Here is a 17063-nt window from a genome sequence, read left to right as displayed (position 1 = left end):
AATTTGGATAGGTAAATTATTTCACATAATATTTTATTTGGATTATAAACATATTTTTCAAATCATGTTTTTAATATTTTTAATTATTTTTTATCTCATATACATCAAATCACAAAAAGTATTATAATAATTATTCCAAATAATATTCTATCAAAACACAGTGCTCTGAATATAAAATTAATATATGATGTTATCTCATTTTCACTAGCAGTAATCCTAAACCCTGTATTGAACCAAACACAAATTTTGTACATTATGAAAAATCTAATTGGATTTATCTACTTAATCTCACTTAATCCAACATGACCCAATAATAGTAATAATAGCTTTGTCGAGAAGGATTATGGCCGCGTTTGGTATGTTGGATTAAGGAAACAGACTTTACATGGGTCTTGAGAATTGATTTAACAAAATCGACAAATACAAAAAGAAAAAGAAGAAAAGGGAGATTTAGAAAAAAGGGGGAAAAAAAAAGAAAAGACAAGAAGTCCAGCATAGATGAGGATCTACAGTCGATTGTGAAGTGAACCAGTCAGATTGGTTCTGAAATGAGGTACAAACCAAGGATAAGAAGAAAAAATAAATAAACAAAAAAAGAAAAGGCCAAACCGAGAAGATGCCACGTGGATTGAGTTCCAGAAAACGGATGCAAACCTATTTATATTCCACTCTTTATTCTTATTTTCTGTTCCGCCCATTTCTCTCCTTCTCTCTCCACCTTTGTCCTCTCCCTCTTCTCTGTCGACAGCTACAGACACCTCTCTCTCTCTCACTTCAAACCCACACATCTCCAAACCCTAGACCCTAATTCATACCCATAGATTTTATGGGATTTTAAAATCTCCCCAATTTTCCCTTCAATTCGATTTCAAGAAGGAACTAAGGTCCTCCTTTTTGCTCCTTATTCGGATAAATCTAAGGTTTTAGGGGATGGCTAGTTCAACCACCAGTAATGTCTACATCCACGTCATCGAGGACGTCATCAATAAGGTCCGCGAAGAGTTCATCAATAATGGCGGCCCCGGCGAGAGCGTCCTAACTGAGCTTCAAGGGGTAATATATATATATATATATATATATGTATTTTTTTTCCATTTCAGTACCTTTTATTCACGATTTCCCCTAGCTTTTCTATTTTTCAATTCATCGATTTGCTCTTTTGCGTAGAGGTTGAAAGCTGAGTAATAAGTTATGGGTTTTCCCCCTCTTTGTTGGACAAGAAGAATTTGCAATTTTTTTTTTATTGGTTAGGGGTTGGGGGTAAGCGTGGGGATCTTTTTTTTCATTTTTTAAATTCTGATTACTTGGGATTGCGTCTTTGTTGAATTTTTTGTGTTTATTTGATGGTATGGTGCATTGTCTGGTGGTTTGCCTGTATTTTATAGCTGTGGGAAATGAAAATGATGCAAGCTGGAGCTATATTGGGTCCAATTGAGAGGTCCTCTGCTCCAAAAGCTACTCCAGGGGTTACTCCTGTTCATGACCTTAATGTACCCTATGAAGGCACTGAGGAGTACGAAACCCCCACTGCCGACATGCTCTTTCCTCCTGTAAGTACTTGTGACAATACTGCTGATAGGAGATTCAGTGATTGTGTTAATAATGTTTTGGGTTGTGGAATGCAGACGCCACTACAGACTCCTATGCCTACACCGTTGCCAGGGATGGCTCAGACACCCTTGCCTGGAAATGCTCAGACTCCGTTGCCTGGAACGGCTCAAACTCCTTTACCTGGCACAGCAGATAGCTCACTGTACAATATTCCAACGGGTGGCACTCCTATTACTCCTAATGAGTATTCTTCTGTAAATGATAGTGGTGGTGCTCCTGAAGTGAAACCAGGACCCGGGAGACCTAGTCCTTATATGGTATTTACTTCAGTTCATCTTTGTTTTGCTGAAGATTGTAGCATCTAATTGCATATTTGTGATTATTTTATATCCTCAGTACTTGCTGTTGAGCTTTTCTTGGTTTTTTGTTTTTTTTTTGTGCCATTTGAAGATTTTGGGTTCCATGGATTATCGCTTTGGGGATGAAACTGTAGACTGAGGCTTTATTTCTTCGTTAGTGTTTTTGGTTTTGTATATTAACATATTGAAATCTGCAGCAACCGCCTTCACCATGGTTGAATCAAAGGCCTCCTCTTGATGTTAACGTTGGTAAGCAAACTATTACAAAACTGTGTCATAGAGGACACAAGACAGCAGATGACGTTAGTTTATGACATAACTATTTTTTGTTTTATTGTAGCTTATGTGGAAGGCCGTGAAGAGGGTGAGAGGGGAGCTTCTCATCAACCCATGACACAGGTGATTACTCGTAAACTAGGTTGGACTCAATGAAGGCTATCTACTGATTAAAAGAATATAAGTCGAGTTGAAATTGGGTCATCTGATGTTCTCAGCACGCAAGGAATTGTTTCCTCCTTATGAATATTACCTTCCATGTGCATTTGCAACTGTACAGTATTTCTTATTGTGGAGTGATAAAGGACTTTAACTGTCTCCGGAAGTGTGAAGAGTCAATGTGGTCAACAAGAATACATGTAACCTTGGATTTATAACTATCGCAAATTCTTTATAGGCATTCAATGAGCTACCATAGTGTCATAGGCTGGGGATAAGGGGAATGATGTAGACATGCAAGTGTGGACAATGATTAATTGTGTGGAATCTCAAATTTCTAAAAAAGTGTAGTTAAAGATGCTGGCCTTATGTTCAGATCAAATTAGCAATAGATCTCTTAACTGTCTTACCAGATAAATGGGACAGTGGACTTCTTTCCTTCCAAATATGCCTTGCTGTGCAACATAAATGGAGGAAAATTTAGTTTAGTAGGTTGAAAACTGAACTGCATGTTTATAGTCGTGATCACATAATGACAATGATGTCTGACCATAATTGTGTGCATCCTTTGCTCTGTCAGAACAGCTTGATTGACTGTCCTTCAGTGACCAGTATATTTTTGTGTTGATTATTTTAAAAGTTCGTAGATTCTAGAGGAAAGCGGAAGAGAGATTTTCTGTGTTAACCATCCTTGATGCGAGCATCACTTTGTATGTGTGTGTCTCTCTCTCTGTGTTTTTGTATGTGCGAGAGGAAGAGAGGACAGAGAGAGGGAGGGATAGGAAGAGGGAAAGAGAGGGGGCAGGCGGAGCTTGGTGAGAATGAGCATCTCTGATCTCCAATTATGAAGATTGTTTCTTTAAGTTTCTGCTTGGCTTTCCTTGTTTTAATCACCTTTTGTTTGTTTGCATCGGCTTTTGAGAGTTGAGAGGACCCCTGTCAAGTAGTGCTTTCTAGTTCATCAAATAGGATGTCTTGGAGCTTTGTATATGTTCCACTATGTCACGGAGCGTTGCCTTAAACCATGTGCTTTCTTAGAATTGATAAAGCTAAATCAGAATGTGTGACGCCACCTTGTCTGGATGTTATGGATTGGGCATGCATTTCATGATAATGTGTACAGGTAGTGATTTAATATAAGAAGCCACTATGGATATTTTAGACTTCTGAACTTTATTTTTTAATTGTAGTAATTGACCTGGAGCTAGAATCATGTGTGGCTATCTGCTAAGCATCTGTGTGTGTGTGTGGCCCCACGTCTATCTCTCTCTCTCTCTCTCATGGATGAGGAGAGCTTACCTGAGAACAAGGGCATCTAGCTTCCATTTGTCAGATTGTTTCTTTCTGTTTCTTCTTGGAGTTCCTCATTTCCATGGTCATCGGATCTTGACAGGACCTGTGTCTATTAGTGCTTTCTAATTCATTAAACAGCATGGCTTGGAGTTTTCAACGTTGTTCATTATGTTCTAGCTAGATTATTTCCCTTAAGCTATGTGCTTTACTGAGAATTGACAAAGCTAACTCAGAGTGCATGAATGTGTAAGCATACTTGAATGGCACGTGGAGGAAAGCACTCCATCCATTTCTTGGTACTTGGAGCCCATAACAGCAGACACCTGGTCTGAATGTCTTTTGAGCATCCTCGCCATGATGACAGATACAATTAGGTTTAAAATAAGAAGTGACCATGGAGATGCTGGACTTTTTAAACATTATTTTCTAATTGGAGTTGTTGATCAGAGTTAGAATCACTTTGGCAATATGTTTTATAGGTGATGAATATGGTAGGCATTTTTTTTCTCTGCATATTTCTTATATAGGGTGATTTTTGGTGTCACATAGTAAGTGTATTTCATTAATGATTGATTTACTACTATTTTGGTTTAAACTTCTGGTAGAAGGTACTGTGTGGTATTTCCTTTTTTATGTCCTTGGTTTTATTTCATTTCTTTCCAGTTACAGCTTGGTGGATGAACATTTAGGAAGGGGTTAAAGCATGCTGATAGGTTCTGGGAAGGATGTCAACTGTTAGCTGACAGGAATGTGGATGTGTATTTATTCACACTTACCTTGATATTTTTTTATTTAAAGTGGAATTCATCTTGACTTGATTCTATGGTGATGATCAAAATTGAATTTGTAATTACAATCTTTTGATTGAGACTCTTCTGACATGACATGTTTACATTTTGCTTGTGGTTTTTCTGGAAGCTGTTCTGGAACTCAGCTATATGCATTACTTACCTATCAATACCTATGACTTGGAGAGGATGGGAAAATGTGTTTCCTTGGGTGACTCTTGTACAGAAAGACGCTATTTTCTTCGAAAGTAAAAAGTGAGGTTGAAACAGTACAAAAGATGCTAACCAATAGTTTTAGTTGTTGTGGACCTGATGGAAAATTATGGAATTGGTATATTATTTGGTATCCAGATTTGTCTAATTAAAAGTTTGTGGTAGGCTCTATGATTTTGACTTCAACTTGCTGAAAGTGTGAGTACATATATATTTTTTGGTCTTTCTTATTTCTATCCTTTGAATGAAATTTACTTATACTACATTTCTAAGTAATTTTTATAGCTCTCATTGGTTATATTCCCTGCCTTGCTTCCCTGTATTGGAGTTAAATATCTTTACCTCAGTGATGGACTTGAATATGTGATTGCAGGATTTCTTCATGATGTCTGCTGGAAAGAGAAAACGGGATGAATTTGCTTCACAGTACCCTAATGGTGGTTACATACCGCAACAAGATGGAGCTGGGGATACAATTTCAAATGAATTAAAGGTTTCCTTTTCTCAATCCAAAATCTGTTTAGAATTCATGGTCTGCAATTAACTAGCTTCAAGAAATATCAAAATCGGGTAATTTAGACCCTATTGTCTTGTCATTGATCTGCTGAGTTTGTTAGAACCTACCAGAAAAATGCCAGGAATGCTTGATTTCTAGAATTTCGCATTTCCATCCATTGTTAATTTCGTTCTTAGCATCTGTTATCTCTGCTTCCGAAGCAATTTTGACAGAGTTGTTTGTCATTCCCTAGGTAGGACAAGGGAGTAACACCCAACACAACACAACCATTGCTGGAGCTGAAATGTCTCTGCAAGGAGGGAGGGCTGTGTCCAGGATTTCTCAACTAGATGGTCCAATACCTGATCCATATGATGACGTGCTTTCAACACCTAATGTACGATCTGCTTTTATGACTTGAACGTCATGTTCTTTTAGCTATGTCAGGTTTACGATCACTTTTTAACTACCTGATCTGTTGATTATGTATTTGTATAAATAGAATTTCTTGTAAAGCAGAATACTAGTAAAGGTTTGCATTTGGTACTATCACTGTGGGAATGATTGTTAGACTCGTGGTTATCAGCTTTACGGATTTGTTTGACAATTGGGCCATAAAAGCAGTAATCATAGTTGAAAAACATCAAGGATTCCTGCATAATGTATCAGAAGTTCATGTCTGCGCTTTGGTTAATATTCTGACAGGAATGGAGGTTGGTTCTACTTGATCAAGTTTTGTAGAACTAATTTTAGGAGGAGTTTTGAGTGTTATATCCAATAGGTGGAGGGGTATGTCTTGGCATAAGTCTACATGAATCAATGCCTCTCTTAATGTTCTCTCCGTGTTTCTCCGTCTATCCAGTTTGTTTAAATTGAATGTGGTTTGGAAACAACTGGTTGATAGAGGGTTTCGATACAATCTTATGATCCTTTATTAAAATGGTAAAGAATGATGTTTGCAGTGCAACTAAAACATTTACTTTGTACATTTCCAAATCCGTAGGAGCAGTAACATGTTGTTATCTTGTACATTTGTTTTTTTATATTTATATAAATTTTGGTGTCCTTGTTATTCCAGAATGGTCTCATATTCCATTTGTTTGGAAGATCTCTTTATCTTGCACATGTTATCTTCTTCATCTTTTGGAGCTATAAAATCATCAAGCATGGTTTATTCACCTCCTGCCAGTTTGTATTGACTAACATGGTTTACTCACTTTGTGTAGATATACAATTATCAGGGAGTTGTCAATGAAGACTATAACATCGTTAATACGCCTGCACCAAATGGTAAAGTGAAATTCTATTTCGTCCAAAATAATAAGAGTTGCCCTCACTCTGTACGTTTCTGATGTTGGAACTACCTTTAATCTGCATAACTTAGACATACAAGCGGCTACACCTGCTGCTGTCACCCAGAATGACACTGTAGATGATGATGAAGATGAACCTTTAAACGAAGATGATGATGATGAATTGGATGACGTGGATCAAGGGGAGGATTTAAATACTACTCATTTGGTTTTGGCACAGTTTGATAAGGTAGCGTGCTAGACTCTTCCTCATCATTCCATTGCTTCTCTTTTCACCATCAAGTATGGGGGCTTTTGCTGCCCTTAATTTTCCCACCATTTCAGCATTTAAAGGATGTCATTTTTTTTGTTTTGATAGGTGACGCGTACCAAGAGCAGGTGGAAGTGCACTTTAAAGGATGGGATAATGCGCATAAACAATAAAGACATTCTCTTTAATAAGGTGTGTACGACTTTATTCTTTTCCTACTTCATCATTGTTATTTATTTATTTATTTATTTTTGCGTTCTGGTTGCCTTCGATGTTTTCACTATCCAAATTTCATCATAATTACAAATTTCATCCTTTTCTGCAGGCAACAGGAGAGTTCGAGTTCTGAGTTGTTGCTGCTTTTGTGAATGTCAGAAAAGTTTTTACTCTTGAGAGATTAAAACTGATGAGATGAGTCTTGCTGTTTCTGAGTATGCCTTTGGTTGAATATTAGGTGGTGGAAACTTGGGAGAGGGGAGGATGAGTTTAAATGTTTTTCCTAGAGAGGCTCTACGTTGAAGCTTTTACCTGTTTACTGTAATGTATTACTGCATCTATAGTAAACCTTATATGACACTTGTTGGATGATAGATAGTAAATTGCATCATCTACTGCTTTTTTTTTCCTGAATCTTTGTTTGAATCCTATTTTGATCAGTTTAATCATTTAATCAGCGCACACAAGCCATCTGAGTCGCTCAACCGCTTGGAGTTCTACGTGTGTGTGTGTGTGTGATTTTTGTGTTCCTCGGATTTTTCCAGAGAACAGCACACCGCTACAACCTTTAATTTTAAAGGAGGGATTAAATATGCACTAATTTTTGCATCACGGTTTCGCTCATGAGAGGTAGAACAATGGTGAACATAATATGCTTTTCATTTGACGAGGCAAAGGTCTAAATTTGAGTGAAAGCTCTAACTGAACAGAATAAAAAAAATAATCAAAAGAAACCTTAAGACGATAATAATAATAATATTATTCAGCGAAGAGGCCTAGTTGAGGATGAAGAGCAGGCTAACGCTGGGAAACCTGTAGCTGATTTGGATTTACAAGCGAGCACTGCGACTGGAACATGGCAAATAATGCTGAAGGTTCTGTTAACGGGGTCGTAACTGCTGGGTGCTGCCACCCGCCACTTGCTGAAAGGTCACCGAAGTTCTGCTGTTCAATTCTGCATTGTCCTCCACCACTGGCGTCGTTGCCGCAGCCGCCGTCACCGCTTGATTCATCTGGGGCCTCGCGTGACGGGGAAAGTAGGGGAATTGGGGACAGCAAAGGAATCGCAGCGAGAGAGGAAGCATCCTCAGGAGGATCGGAACAAGGGAAAACTTTGGAAGCATTTCTGATGCCATCTAGATGCAGTGCAGCGGGTGCTTGTTTTTGTAGCCTGGTCGGAGGCTTCCCTTTGGCAGAGGCTTTACATTTGGATACGGGTTCATTCTTGGCACGTTCCATCGTTGCTGAGATCGTTGCTTAAATCTGAAGTTGCAGAACAAACAACAGATGCGTCAGGGATATGTGATGTGAGGCAATTGAAGGAGTATTTTTTTTTTTTTTTTTTTTTTTCTCGTCGGTGTGATTTGCTTGAAGTGAGGGAATGCGGGGAAGGGTGGTGGAGAAAAAGGAGGATAGTCAATAGATAGCTTGCGGGACTGAAAATTTGGGGAGGTGCGAGTGACTGTGAATATTTGGGATGAGGAGGAGGAGGAGATTCTTGTCTTGAGGTGCGCAAAGTATGGGATCGGTTACGTGGGTGAGAACCCAATATCAGGTGACAAAAACGAGGTTGAATTCAGATACTTGGTCGGGAGCGTTACGGTATTTGTAACGGCTCTGACGTGATGCTTCCCATGTTTTTTTTTTTTTTCCTTTCTTGGTCTCTGTGTATTAGATTAGCAACAAGTCTTGAAAAGTTGGTGAATGCAAATGCAAGGGCTTGATACTTAATACTACTTATCGTGTGGTTTTGGCTTTTTACCAACTAATAATACATTGATTTATTGGTTATTCAGAGAAATTCACGACTTCCTAACATACTAAATGATTTATTGGTAGCTGTATGGTAGTGTTTCCAGCTTGAGAGTAGGGGGAAATCGAAGATAAAACACCCATTCTATACTTTCCTGCATTGTACCAATTTTAACCTGCCACTTTTGCTCGCAGTCGCAGCAGAACCTCCTCATAGCCTGAAAGGGATGGCATGCTTTTGCTTCTCAATCCCTTCAGCTACATCGTCATCGCAGAGCACCACCTGATCGATCAGCTTCAGGAGAAAACGTTTCTTCTCTCTAATTAGATTACGCCCAATAGTAGACTTCGATTTCAAACAGCTCCTTGTCGGAGCCATTAGATTAGATGACTATGATTTGTAGCGATCCTACCAAATTAACAACACAATCACTCCGACACGCAAGAATATTCGACGGAATCCTTTTGGGAGAGCAGCTTCCCCACCATGCGTCGCCAAATCACAGCACAATCAACAAAAGCAGATTCGCGAAATGCTAAACATGAAGAAAGAAAATGAGAAACACAGCTGGAACAGAGGCAAAAAGAGAAGCGAAATTCCAGTCGGTCAAGATTAAAGCACAAGTAAAGACGAACGAATAGACGTCCCAAAAAATCTACCGTATTAGTTAGAGCTCAGAGTTGCTCAGTAATGGAGGAAGTTGCAGGACGCACATCAGCAGCAGGTTTCCGGTCGAGCATTCACTGGAGTCGGTTGAATGAAACAGGCCTTACTGGTTTGTTTGTATAATTACTGCCACAGCTTACCTCGGTAGATTTTCTTTGATGCACGATAATGATAATGATAGACACCAGTCATTATAATTAAAGAAAATTGAAAAATATTTAATCCATGTGACTCATTATTAACAAATGTATGCCACTATTTTAGCGTCCGTTCCAAACCAAAAAAAAAAATAAAAAAAAAATATATATATATATATAGTAGAGTGACACCCATCAACTTGCTTGGGCTTAGGCAGAAGTGTCAAAACGCAATGTGTCTATCCAAAAACGCAGACCACAGAGTACCAAAAAATGATCAACTAGAGCGTATTATTGCCAGCCTTCTGCCCTCCAATTTTATGGGCGTTCCTTTTCCACTTCTTGCACATGTAAATGGTAAAATTGTCCACACAAGACAGGGCTTTAAAATCTGCAGCTCTTAACATTCTAAAATCCCATCAATCACCAGTGAATCATAGGTTATAACAATCATGTCTTTTACCTCTTTTCACCCACAGCTGAACCTTAACCTTTCACACTTGCAACCTCGGCCACCATCCCTCAATCCATCCCAAGGGTCACACAAACTTCTCTTGAGGCGATGGAGCAGCCAAAGCCCACCTTCCAAATGCAGTCCATTTTTGGCTGGTACTGGTGGTCCGTATTTTAGTTCTGGTACCACGTTAAGGAGCATCTTTTTGTTGTCCTCCGGCAGCAGAAGCAGACCAAAGGTAAACCACCATCGAACTACAATAAAATTGTTGAACCGTGATCACAGTTCAGAACTGGTGTGGTACAATTCTAAAGTTGTGCTTGTTTAGACTTCTGGGGCTTTGCGAATTGTAATGCATACTGATCAAGGTTGTTGCTTTGGTTTTGACTGAGGTGATCGGAAGGTTCGAGCCGCTTCAGAGGATGGAGGCGAGTCTCTTGACGCTGAAGCAAACTATCAAGAGGAATTTTCCTGGTCTTCAGTTATTTTGCCGTAAGTCAATTGTTTGCAGATTATCTACTTTTGGAAGATTTTAACTGTTGAAACTTTCCTATTTGTGACTAGTTAATTGGCAGTTCTCAATTACGTACGCATTGCTCGTGGACAAAATGCATTCCTCCTGATTCCTGTTTGTCCGATTATTTGGCTGCAATTCTGATGAGGGATTGGTAATTGATTGACTGCACCCGTTTACATGGTCTACCCTCTCACCAATCGAATGCTTTCGTGTCTTTCAACCCGCAACTTTTTTATATGAACCCAGCTATTCTCGATTCTGAGATTCATTGCAGTATTAAGTTCAGTTTTCAATATAGTTATCTGATGTACTGGATGATGTAATCCACGTTTTAGGAGGGCATAAGTGTCTAGAGGTGTATGTTTGTGGGATTTGTATAAAGCTGGAGTTGGTAGGACTTATTTCATGCAGCTGGAGTTCTACACACACTGATAAAATTTTGGTAACTGGTTCAACAAATTAACGATAATTGGGTGTATTGGACAAACATATCCTTTGTTCCCCCCAAATTCACGTCATAAACATTGTAAAAATGCTGAAACTTGATTTTTCTTGCCAATTTGAACCGCATTAATCCCAGTCACCTTTTGAAATCATATACCAGGTTTCTGTTCCCAGCTGTGGGTGGTTTATTATTTGGCTATGACATTGGCGCAACGTCTGGTGCGACAATCTCCTTGCTGGTAACTTACTGCTGTTCACAAACATTTTCCTGTCCCTCTTTTGTTCCAAACACTACTAACTGTCATGGCGATTGTACTTTGGAAGACTCTTTTTACTTTTCCACTATCATTTTGCAGTCACCTGAGCTTAGCGGTACGACGTGGTTCAACCTTTCGGCTGTTCAACTAGGCCTTGTGGTAGACTTTGCAATCATGACAATTCTGATTCATATTATCTAACTCTTATTTCATGGAGGGTAAATGCTTGTTCTTCATTTCTTTTGATTTTAGGTTAGTGGTTCCCTTTACGGAGCTCTTCTTGGTTCCCTCCTCGTTTATCCTCTGGCAGATTTTCTTGGTATGGCTCTTGCCTTGTTATGTGGCTATTATGCTAGAACTACCATATTAACTGTCTACATTGCTTTAATTTCTGAAGGAAGGAGGAGGGAGCTCATCATGGCAGCCATTTTGTATGCAATTGGCAGTGCTTCAACAGCCTATGCCCCTGGTTTGGCTGTTCTCTTACTTGCCCGGCTTGTTTATGGACTTGGAATAGGCCTAGTAAGCTTCTTTGAGTTTTCAACCTCTATCCTTCCAAAAATCCTAAAGGACTAATAATATCCTGAAATTTGACAAGCATGCTAATCAGTTGTGTTTGACAGGCAATGCATGGGGCTCCTCTTTACATAGCAGAGACTTGTCCAGCACAAATTCGGGGAACTTTGATATCTTTGAAAGAGCTGTTCATAGTTCTGGGAATTTTGGTAAATTTGCCATTTTGATGCTCACATCCATTTTTGTTTTGAAAAGAACATGGGGGTGTTAATAATTGCTCTTTCTGCAGCTGGGTTACTTTGTTGGGAGCTATGAAATTAATGTCGTTGGAGGGTGGCATTACATGTATGGACTAAGTGCTCCTATTGCATTGCTTATGGGGATAGGCATGCTGTCTCTTCCACCATCTCCCCGGTGGTTACTTCTCAGGGCAGTTCAATGTAAAGGGCCCTTACAAGAGTTGAAAGAAAAGGCAAAACATGCTTTGAGCAGACTAAGAGGCCGAGCTGCAGGCGATAAAGTGTCTGAAAAGCAGATAGAGGAAACCCTTACCTCATTGAAAACTGCTTATGCTGATCAACAATCTGAAGGGAGTGTCCTGGAGGTGTTTCAGGGTCCAAGTCTGAAAGCATTTATAATTGGTGGAGGCCTGGTCCTTTTTCAACAGGTGATGAAAATCTTCTTTCAATTTGTTCTCTGCATGATATTATCTTTATTCTTTTTCTTTTCTATATTCATTGGGGTTAAATAAAAGGTTATCCTAACAGCAAGTTTACCAAATTGTTATTACAGATAACTGGGCAGCCAAGTGTTCTGTATTATGCTGGTCCAATTCTTCAGGTGGTTTGCTTTTTCACCCTGTTATTATTTATCCATTCATTTGCTGCTGTTTTCACTTGACCTTATAATAATATGCATTTTTGTCTCAAGACTGCTGGATTTGCTGCTGCTTCTGATGCTACGCGTCTTTCAGTTGTAATTGGCACGTTTAAGGTGTGTCTGATCAGGTGACTGAAGAAATTTCTTGAATCTTTTCTGTTTGAGGGAAGCTTATAATTGACTTTCATTTGGTATTGTTCTGAAGTTGGTGATGACAGGAATTGCTGTTCTAAAAGTTGATGATCTTGGGCGTAGGCCATTACTGATTGGAGGTGTTGGTGGCATCGTAAGCTTTAATAAGCCCTACAGTTTTTGTTACTTTTCGACTCATAAGTAGGTACAATTTAACTTTCTTTTTGTTCATAGGCCTTGTCTTTGCTGCTTCTTTGGGCTTATTACAAATTTCTTGGAGGTTATCCTTTGGTTGCTGTGGCAGCTTTACTTCTATATGTTGGTAGCTATCAGGTAAAATACCTCCCCCACCCCCACACCCCCCCGGGGCCGGACCCCCAAAAACAAAGAAACAAAAAAAGATGATTTGACTTATTTTTGGGATGCATTAAATATTTACAAGAAATATGGGATTTATCAGTTGCGGTTGAAACTTTCTTTTAGCTAGTGGTCAGCTTTGCTAATTGTTCCATATTTGTATTTATATCAGGTATCGTTTGGGCCTATAAGTTGGCTTATGGTGTCTGAGATTTTCCCTCTACGAACTAGAGGAAAGGGGATCAGTCTCGCAGTTCTTACGAATTTCGGCTCAAACGCAATAGTAACTTTTGCTTTCTCTCCACTGAAGGTGACTTAAACTCTTCCCAGAAACTTGTTACTCTCAAAGCTTGGATTCATGATTCATGTTTCCGGTTCGCTCTTTGACTGATCCATTCTGTCATTATCTATTTCTGCAGGAGTTGCTTGGGGCTGCTAATCTTTTTCTTCTGTTCGGTGCAATTGCTCTATTGTCGCTTGTGTTTGCGGTGGTATATGTCCCTGAGACCAAAGGCTTGAGCTTGGAAGAAATCGAGTCCAAAATTTTAAAGTGAAGGCTTAATGCGTCAGGATCTGTGATTACTAGATTCTAGTAACCTAACAGTTCTCTGATTTGTAGATATTGTGTGACAACCTTGCAGTGAAGACTTGGAAATGAGATGTACTCATTTAGATGCCATAATACGAGGTATTGTTCAAACCTTTCATTTTGATTTCTAAGGACTTAACTGAGAGACCATCAAAAATTTTTAAGGACTATCTCACCAACCCTCCCTCCGTAATATCTCAAAATCTTCTGGTTTACCTTACAAACCGATCAAGATCTCATCCATGGGTAGAATACTACTCCTTATTACTTGCCAAAAATCAAAGAAAAGGAGTCTACACAGATATCCACCTGGGCCTTGATTCAATTCAATCTATATTAGGATGCAAGGTTCTTCCCCGACAATCTTATGCTTTTTATTTAGGCAATGAATAGTAATTCGATTCTATGTCACTTTAAGATGAAATCATTCACTTCAAAGGATGATTATACAGCACAGATGCAATTATCACAACAAAGAATCCACATCGGCTGAAGTCCTCTTGTTGTCTATTCGTCTAAACAACTTGGCCTACAAACCTAAGAATGCAGACACATCTGCAGTGACCAATAATGTAACTAATTTCGGACTAAAATGGCTGATCCATCAGTACTAATGGGTACAAAATTCCTACTAATGGTGCTGTAAAAGCAACTTATTTCTGGTTGACCAGCTTATGATTGCACAAGGTCCCACTAAAGGAGATTCGGGAAATAGCTGGTAATCAATTTGCACCTGACCAAGAGTTGGTCTTCAGTTGGCTTGAAGTATTCTTCCATGAGTTTGCTCCTCAAGATCTGCAACCAAAATTTCATCGGAGATCAAAATGAATTTGAGTAACCGAAATAAAGAGAAAAATAAATCCTAAGGATTCCGGAAGTTTTGCGGCATCGATTTAGTGACAGACAGCCTGCCAGGATTAGGACCCTGGCTCTTGTTCATATAGTTTGAGGATAACTTTTCAGCAAATTACGGAAGCCAGGCAGGTATTCTGGCTGTATAACTATTACCATTCAACTAAAGTTCCTAATTCATAAAACAGGAGCTAACCTTCTTGGGCATTAGTAGAGACTGGAACGAGGGGAGATGAACTTGCGCTGTGGAAGACAGGGACCTGAGGCGTTAAGCTTGTGCTGCGGAAGAGGGGGAAGTATGACGACGGATTTACATTGGCAGAAGAGGTGGAAGTTGGTGATGGAACTTCTGTTTTGATCCATAGGGGATTGTGTGATATCAAATATTCTGCTTTCATCGTCTCCCTGGATGGTTTTCCTTTAGAACTTGCGCCGCGGGGGCTGGAAACATGTGACAATGAACTTGCATTGGTAGAAGAGATAGAATTGAGTGGTGGAACTTCGGTCCTGATAAAAAGGGGAACTTGTGGCGACAAGTTTGCTGCCTTTGCTCTCTCGTTCCTGGGTTGTTCCATAAAATTTGCACCTGGGGAGATGGGGGCATGTGAAGGTGTGCGTGCACGGGTAGAAGAGTTGGAATTTGGTGGTGGAACCCCTTTCTTGGTAGAATTGGGAAGATTTAGTGACAAATTCGTCGGTTTAATTGTCTCCTTGGATGGTTCTTCCCTAGAGATTGCCCTGGGGGACATGGTGACCGGAGACGAATTTACATTGACTGAAGAGAGGGAATATGGTGGGGAAACCGGATTATTAGATGACAAACTTGTTGCCTTGCTTGGGTCCCCGTGGAGTTTTTCCACAGTGCTCTCACCAAGAGACTTGAGGTTTGGCTGTGGAGGTGAAGCTTCTGTTTTGGTAGTAGAAACGGGAACGTTTTGAGAAAAATTTGTTCCCTTGATTTTCTCCGTGGAGGGTTCTGCTACAGAGCCTTTTGAAGCAGAGTGAGGGTGTTCATCATGTCGAAGAAATGAAGTTACAGCTTCTCGCACTTTTTCCACCATGCCCATATCACGAGGACTCTTTCTTGGACTTATTGCCTCAGATATGGCCTGAGAAAGTGCTCTGTCATCTTCCCCAGGCTCGAGCTTGTTCATGAAATACTCCTTCACAGAAACACCTTTGTCCCACTGTTGTGGGCTCAAATTACCCAGATGTTCTCTAATCTCGGAGCTCCTGTCAATATTCTTGACATCGTCAGCAGGAAGATGCTCCGTATCCGGATTTGCGTGTTTCTCTTGGTCCTCAGGGCTTGAAATAGTCAACCCTGCAATCTTGGACGCAATCAACTGAGTGGCATCGCTGACCTTAGCATATGCTGGTGCGAGTTTCTCAGACACGGTTTCAGTGATGGTCTTGCTTACAGCAGCAGCCTTATCTTTCCCTTCATCTCCATCTTCGTGTTTGATGCTGGTTGGGAAAAGGTGCTTCTCAGAAACAACTGGATCTGCTCTTGGATGTTGCCTTGCAGTTTCTCTATAAATTTCGGGTGCTAGCTCTGATTCATACACTGAAAATCCAGGTAGAAATGTTCTTAATGAAATGAAGCCAAAATCAGGACAAACGTATATTATAGTGCATTTATAATGCTTTATATTTAGATTAAACGTCTGAACAAAGAATAAGTATATCGTGAAGGGCCATAAACAGAGGATACTTGGAGCTCCAAGATACTCAGCATCTTCATCTTCTTCATCATCATAGGAGTCGTCCAAACTAACACCCCAAGGCGGTGTAGTGTTGCCGTCCGGGGTTTCATGATTCTCATCGTCATGCTTCTTCTTTCCGCTGAATGACTGGCGCAATCTCCTAGCTCTCTCCTTGACTTTAGTCAAAACTGATTTCTTGTTATTATGGGGGCTCAAATCTTCATCGTGGTAGTGGTTCCTTGCAAGAGTCGGTGAGGTACTATGTTGCCATGAAGCTTCATCATCTGACAAGCAAAATCCAGAGTGAAAACCGTGCATGGTTTAAAAATTTAGCGCACAAAGTGCCATTAAAAAAAAAAAAAAAAAAAATTTCATTGCTTGGTGAATTTCATGTTTGGATTTACCTTGAAGGAGTTGCTCAAAGGTGAGGGATTGAGCTTTAGGAGTTTTCGGGGTTGGGGTCTCGGCATATTTTCTGCTGACTTCAAGTTGGGCCATTGCGCAAGAATGTAAACTTTCTGAGTGTGCTGTCGTCTTCTTCTTCTGATGGTTTCTCCTAACTATTCTTGTTAGTTACCCATTATAATCGTCTTATGGTGCTTTTCCAATCCAATTTATATTCTTGTCATCCATCGTAATTTGTTATCCTCTTCTTCACTGGTTTCTAATGCTTTGCCTAATTATCCTTGTTATCCACCACATCCTATGGCCTCCTCTTCACCGGTTCTGTGAAAGTTTAAAGTTTAAACTGAGGGGAAATTTTAAGCGCAGACAGCGTTGGTAAATGCGTGGCTTTCGGGTTCCTTGTGGATTACAGAACCGTAAACGACACAAACCACAGATCATCTAACCTTGGACGTTAGAGTACGAGGGCTCCTAGCTCTCCAAGT

General features: G+C 39.8%; 3 protein-coding genes and 1 long non-coding RNA gene across 6 annotated transcripts; 2 read left to right on the top strand and 2 right to left on the bottom strand.

The window, feature by feature from the left end:
- The first annotated feature begins 677 nt into the window (after nucleotides 1-677).
- On the top strand, nucleotides 678-7328 carry LOC113729346 (transcription initiation factor IIA large subunit-like). Its single transcript, XM_072078362.1, has 11 exons — nucleotides 678-1053; nucleotides 1386-1550; nucleotides 1626-1868; nucleotides 2108-2159; nucleotides 2251-2309; nucleotides 5013-5132; nucleotides 5389-5532; nucleotides 6362-6425; nucleotides 6520-6677; nucleotides 6807-6890; nucleotides 7024-7328. The coding sequence occupies exons 1-11, from the start codon at nucleotides 931-933 to the stop codon at nucleotides 7045-7047; spliced, it is 1236 nt and encodes a 411-aa protein (XP_071934463.1). The 5' UTR covers nucleotides 678-930; the 3' UTR covers nucleotides 7048-7328.
- A 228-nt stretch (nucleotides 7329-7556) lies between these two features.
- LOC140036539 (uncharacterized) lies at nucleotides 7557-9514 on the bottom strand. Its single transcript, XR_011840114.1, has 2 exons — nucleotides 9327-9514; nucleotides 7557-9202 (listed from the first exon to the last, which is right to left on the bottom strand). It is a non-coding gene; the product is annotated as an uncharacterized lncRNA (long non-coding RNA).
- Nucleotides 9515-9536: 22 nt separating this feature from the next.
- Nucleotides 9537-13794, top strand: LOC113742758 (D-xylose-proton symporter-like 3, chloroplastic). Of its 2 annotated transcripts, none has more exons than XM_072078352.1 (14): nucleotides 9537-10162; nucleotides 10328-10416; nucleotides 11046-11124; nucleotides 11242-11301; nucleotides 11395-11461; nucleotides 11540-11664; nucleotides 11766-11867; nucleotides 11948-12325; nucleotides 12451-12498; nucleotides 12589-12651; nucleotides 12743-12823; nucleotides 12904-13002; nucleotides 13199-13336; nucleotides 13446-13794. In XM_072078352.1, exons 1-14 carry the CDS (start codon nucleotides 9923-9925, stop codon nucleotides 13578-13580), a joined length of 1704 nt encoding a protein of 567 aa, XP_071934453.1. In that variant the 5' UTR covers nucleotides 9537-9922; the 3' UTR covers nucleotides 13581-13794. The 2 variants fall into 2 exon arrangements, with proteins under 2 accessions (XP_071934453.1, XP_071934447.1); XM_072078346.1 differs by having other exon boundaries at nucleotides 9537-10219.
- A 248-nt stretch (nucleotides 13795-14042) lies between these two features.
- LOC113742749 (uncharacterized) lies at nucleotides 14043-16979 on the bottom strand. 2 transcript variants are annotated; one of them, XM_072078328.1, is made up of 4 exons: nucleotides 16578-16979; nucleotides 16182-16457; nucleotides 14664-16034; nucleotides 14043-14410 (listed from the first exon to the last, which is right to left on the bottom strand). In XM_072078328.1, exons 1-4 carry the CDS (start codon nucleotides 16669-16671, stop codon nucleotides 14367-14369), a joined length of 1785 nt encoding a protein of 594 aa, XP_071934429.1. In that variant the 5' UTR covers nucleotides 16672-16979; the 3' UTR covers nucleotides 14043-14366. The 2 variants fall into 2 exon arrangements, with proteins under 2 accessions (XP_071934429.1, XP_071934423.1); XM_072078322.1 differs by having other exon boundaries at nucleotides 14664-16457.
- Between the last annotated feature and the right edge of the window lie 84 nt (nucleotides 16980-17063).

The sequence above is a fragment of the Coffea arabica genome, chromosome 1c (genome assembly GCF_036785885.1).
Source record: "Coffea arabica cultivar ET-39 chromosome 1c, Coffea Arabica ET-39 HiFi, whole genome shotgun sequence".
NCBI lineage: Eukaryota > Viridiplantae > Streptophyta > Magnoliopsida > Gentianales > Rubiaceae > Coffea > Coffea arabica.
The sequence above is the reverse complement of the archived record's forward strand: the minus strand, read 5'-3'. Positions and strand labels throughout refer to the sequence as shown.

Excerpts from the sequence above, each read along its gene's own strand:
- LOC113742749 (XM_072078322.1), bottom strand. The coding sequence starts at position 16,671 with ATGGCCCAACTTGAAGTCAGCAGAAAATATGCCGAGACCCCAACCCCG. Across the intron at positions 16,458-16,577 it reads CTTTGAGCAACTCCTTCAAG|ATGATGAAGCTTCATGGCAA; the intron begins GTAAATCCAAAC and ends TTTGCTTGTCAG. Across the intron at positions 14,411-14,663 it reads CTCTACTAATGCCCAAGAAG|ATCTTGAGGAGCAAACTCAT; the intron begins GTTAGCTCCTGT and ends TTTTGGTTGCAG.
- LOC113742758 (XM_072078346.1), top strand. The coding sequence starts at position 9,923 with ATGTCTTTTACCTCTTTTCACCCACAGCTGAACCTTAACCTTTCACAC. Across the intron at positions 12,824-12,903 it reads TTGGAGGTGTTGGTGGCATC|GCCTTGTCTTTGCTGCTTCT; the intron begins GTAAGCTTTAAT and ends TTTTGTTCATAG. Across the intron at positions 13,337-13,445 it reads TTGCTTTCTCTCCACTGAAG|GAGTTGCTTGGGGCTGCTAA; the intron begins GTGACTTAAACT and ends CTATTTCTGCAG.
- LOC113729346 (XM_072078362.1), top strand. The coding sequence starts at position 931 with ATGGCTAGTTCAACCACCAGTAATGTCTACATCCACGTCATCGAGGAC. Across the intron at positions 1,551-1,625 it reads CCGACATGCTCTTTCCTCCT|ACGCCACTACAGACTCCTAT; the intron begins GTAAGTACTTGT and ends TGTGGAATGCAG. Across the intron at positions 6,891-7,023 it reads AAGACATTCTCTTTAATAAG|GCAACAGGAGAGTTCGAGTT; the intron begins GTGTGTACGACT and ends CCTTTTCTGCAG.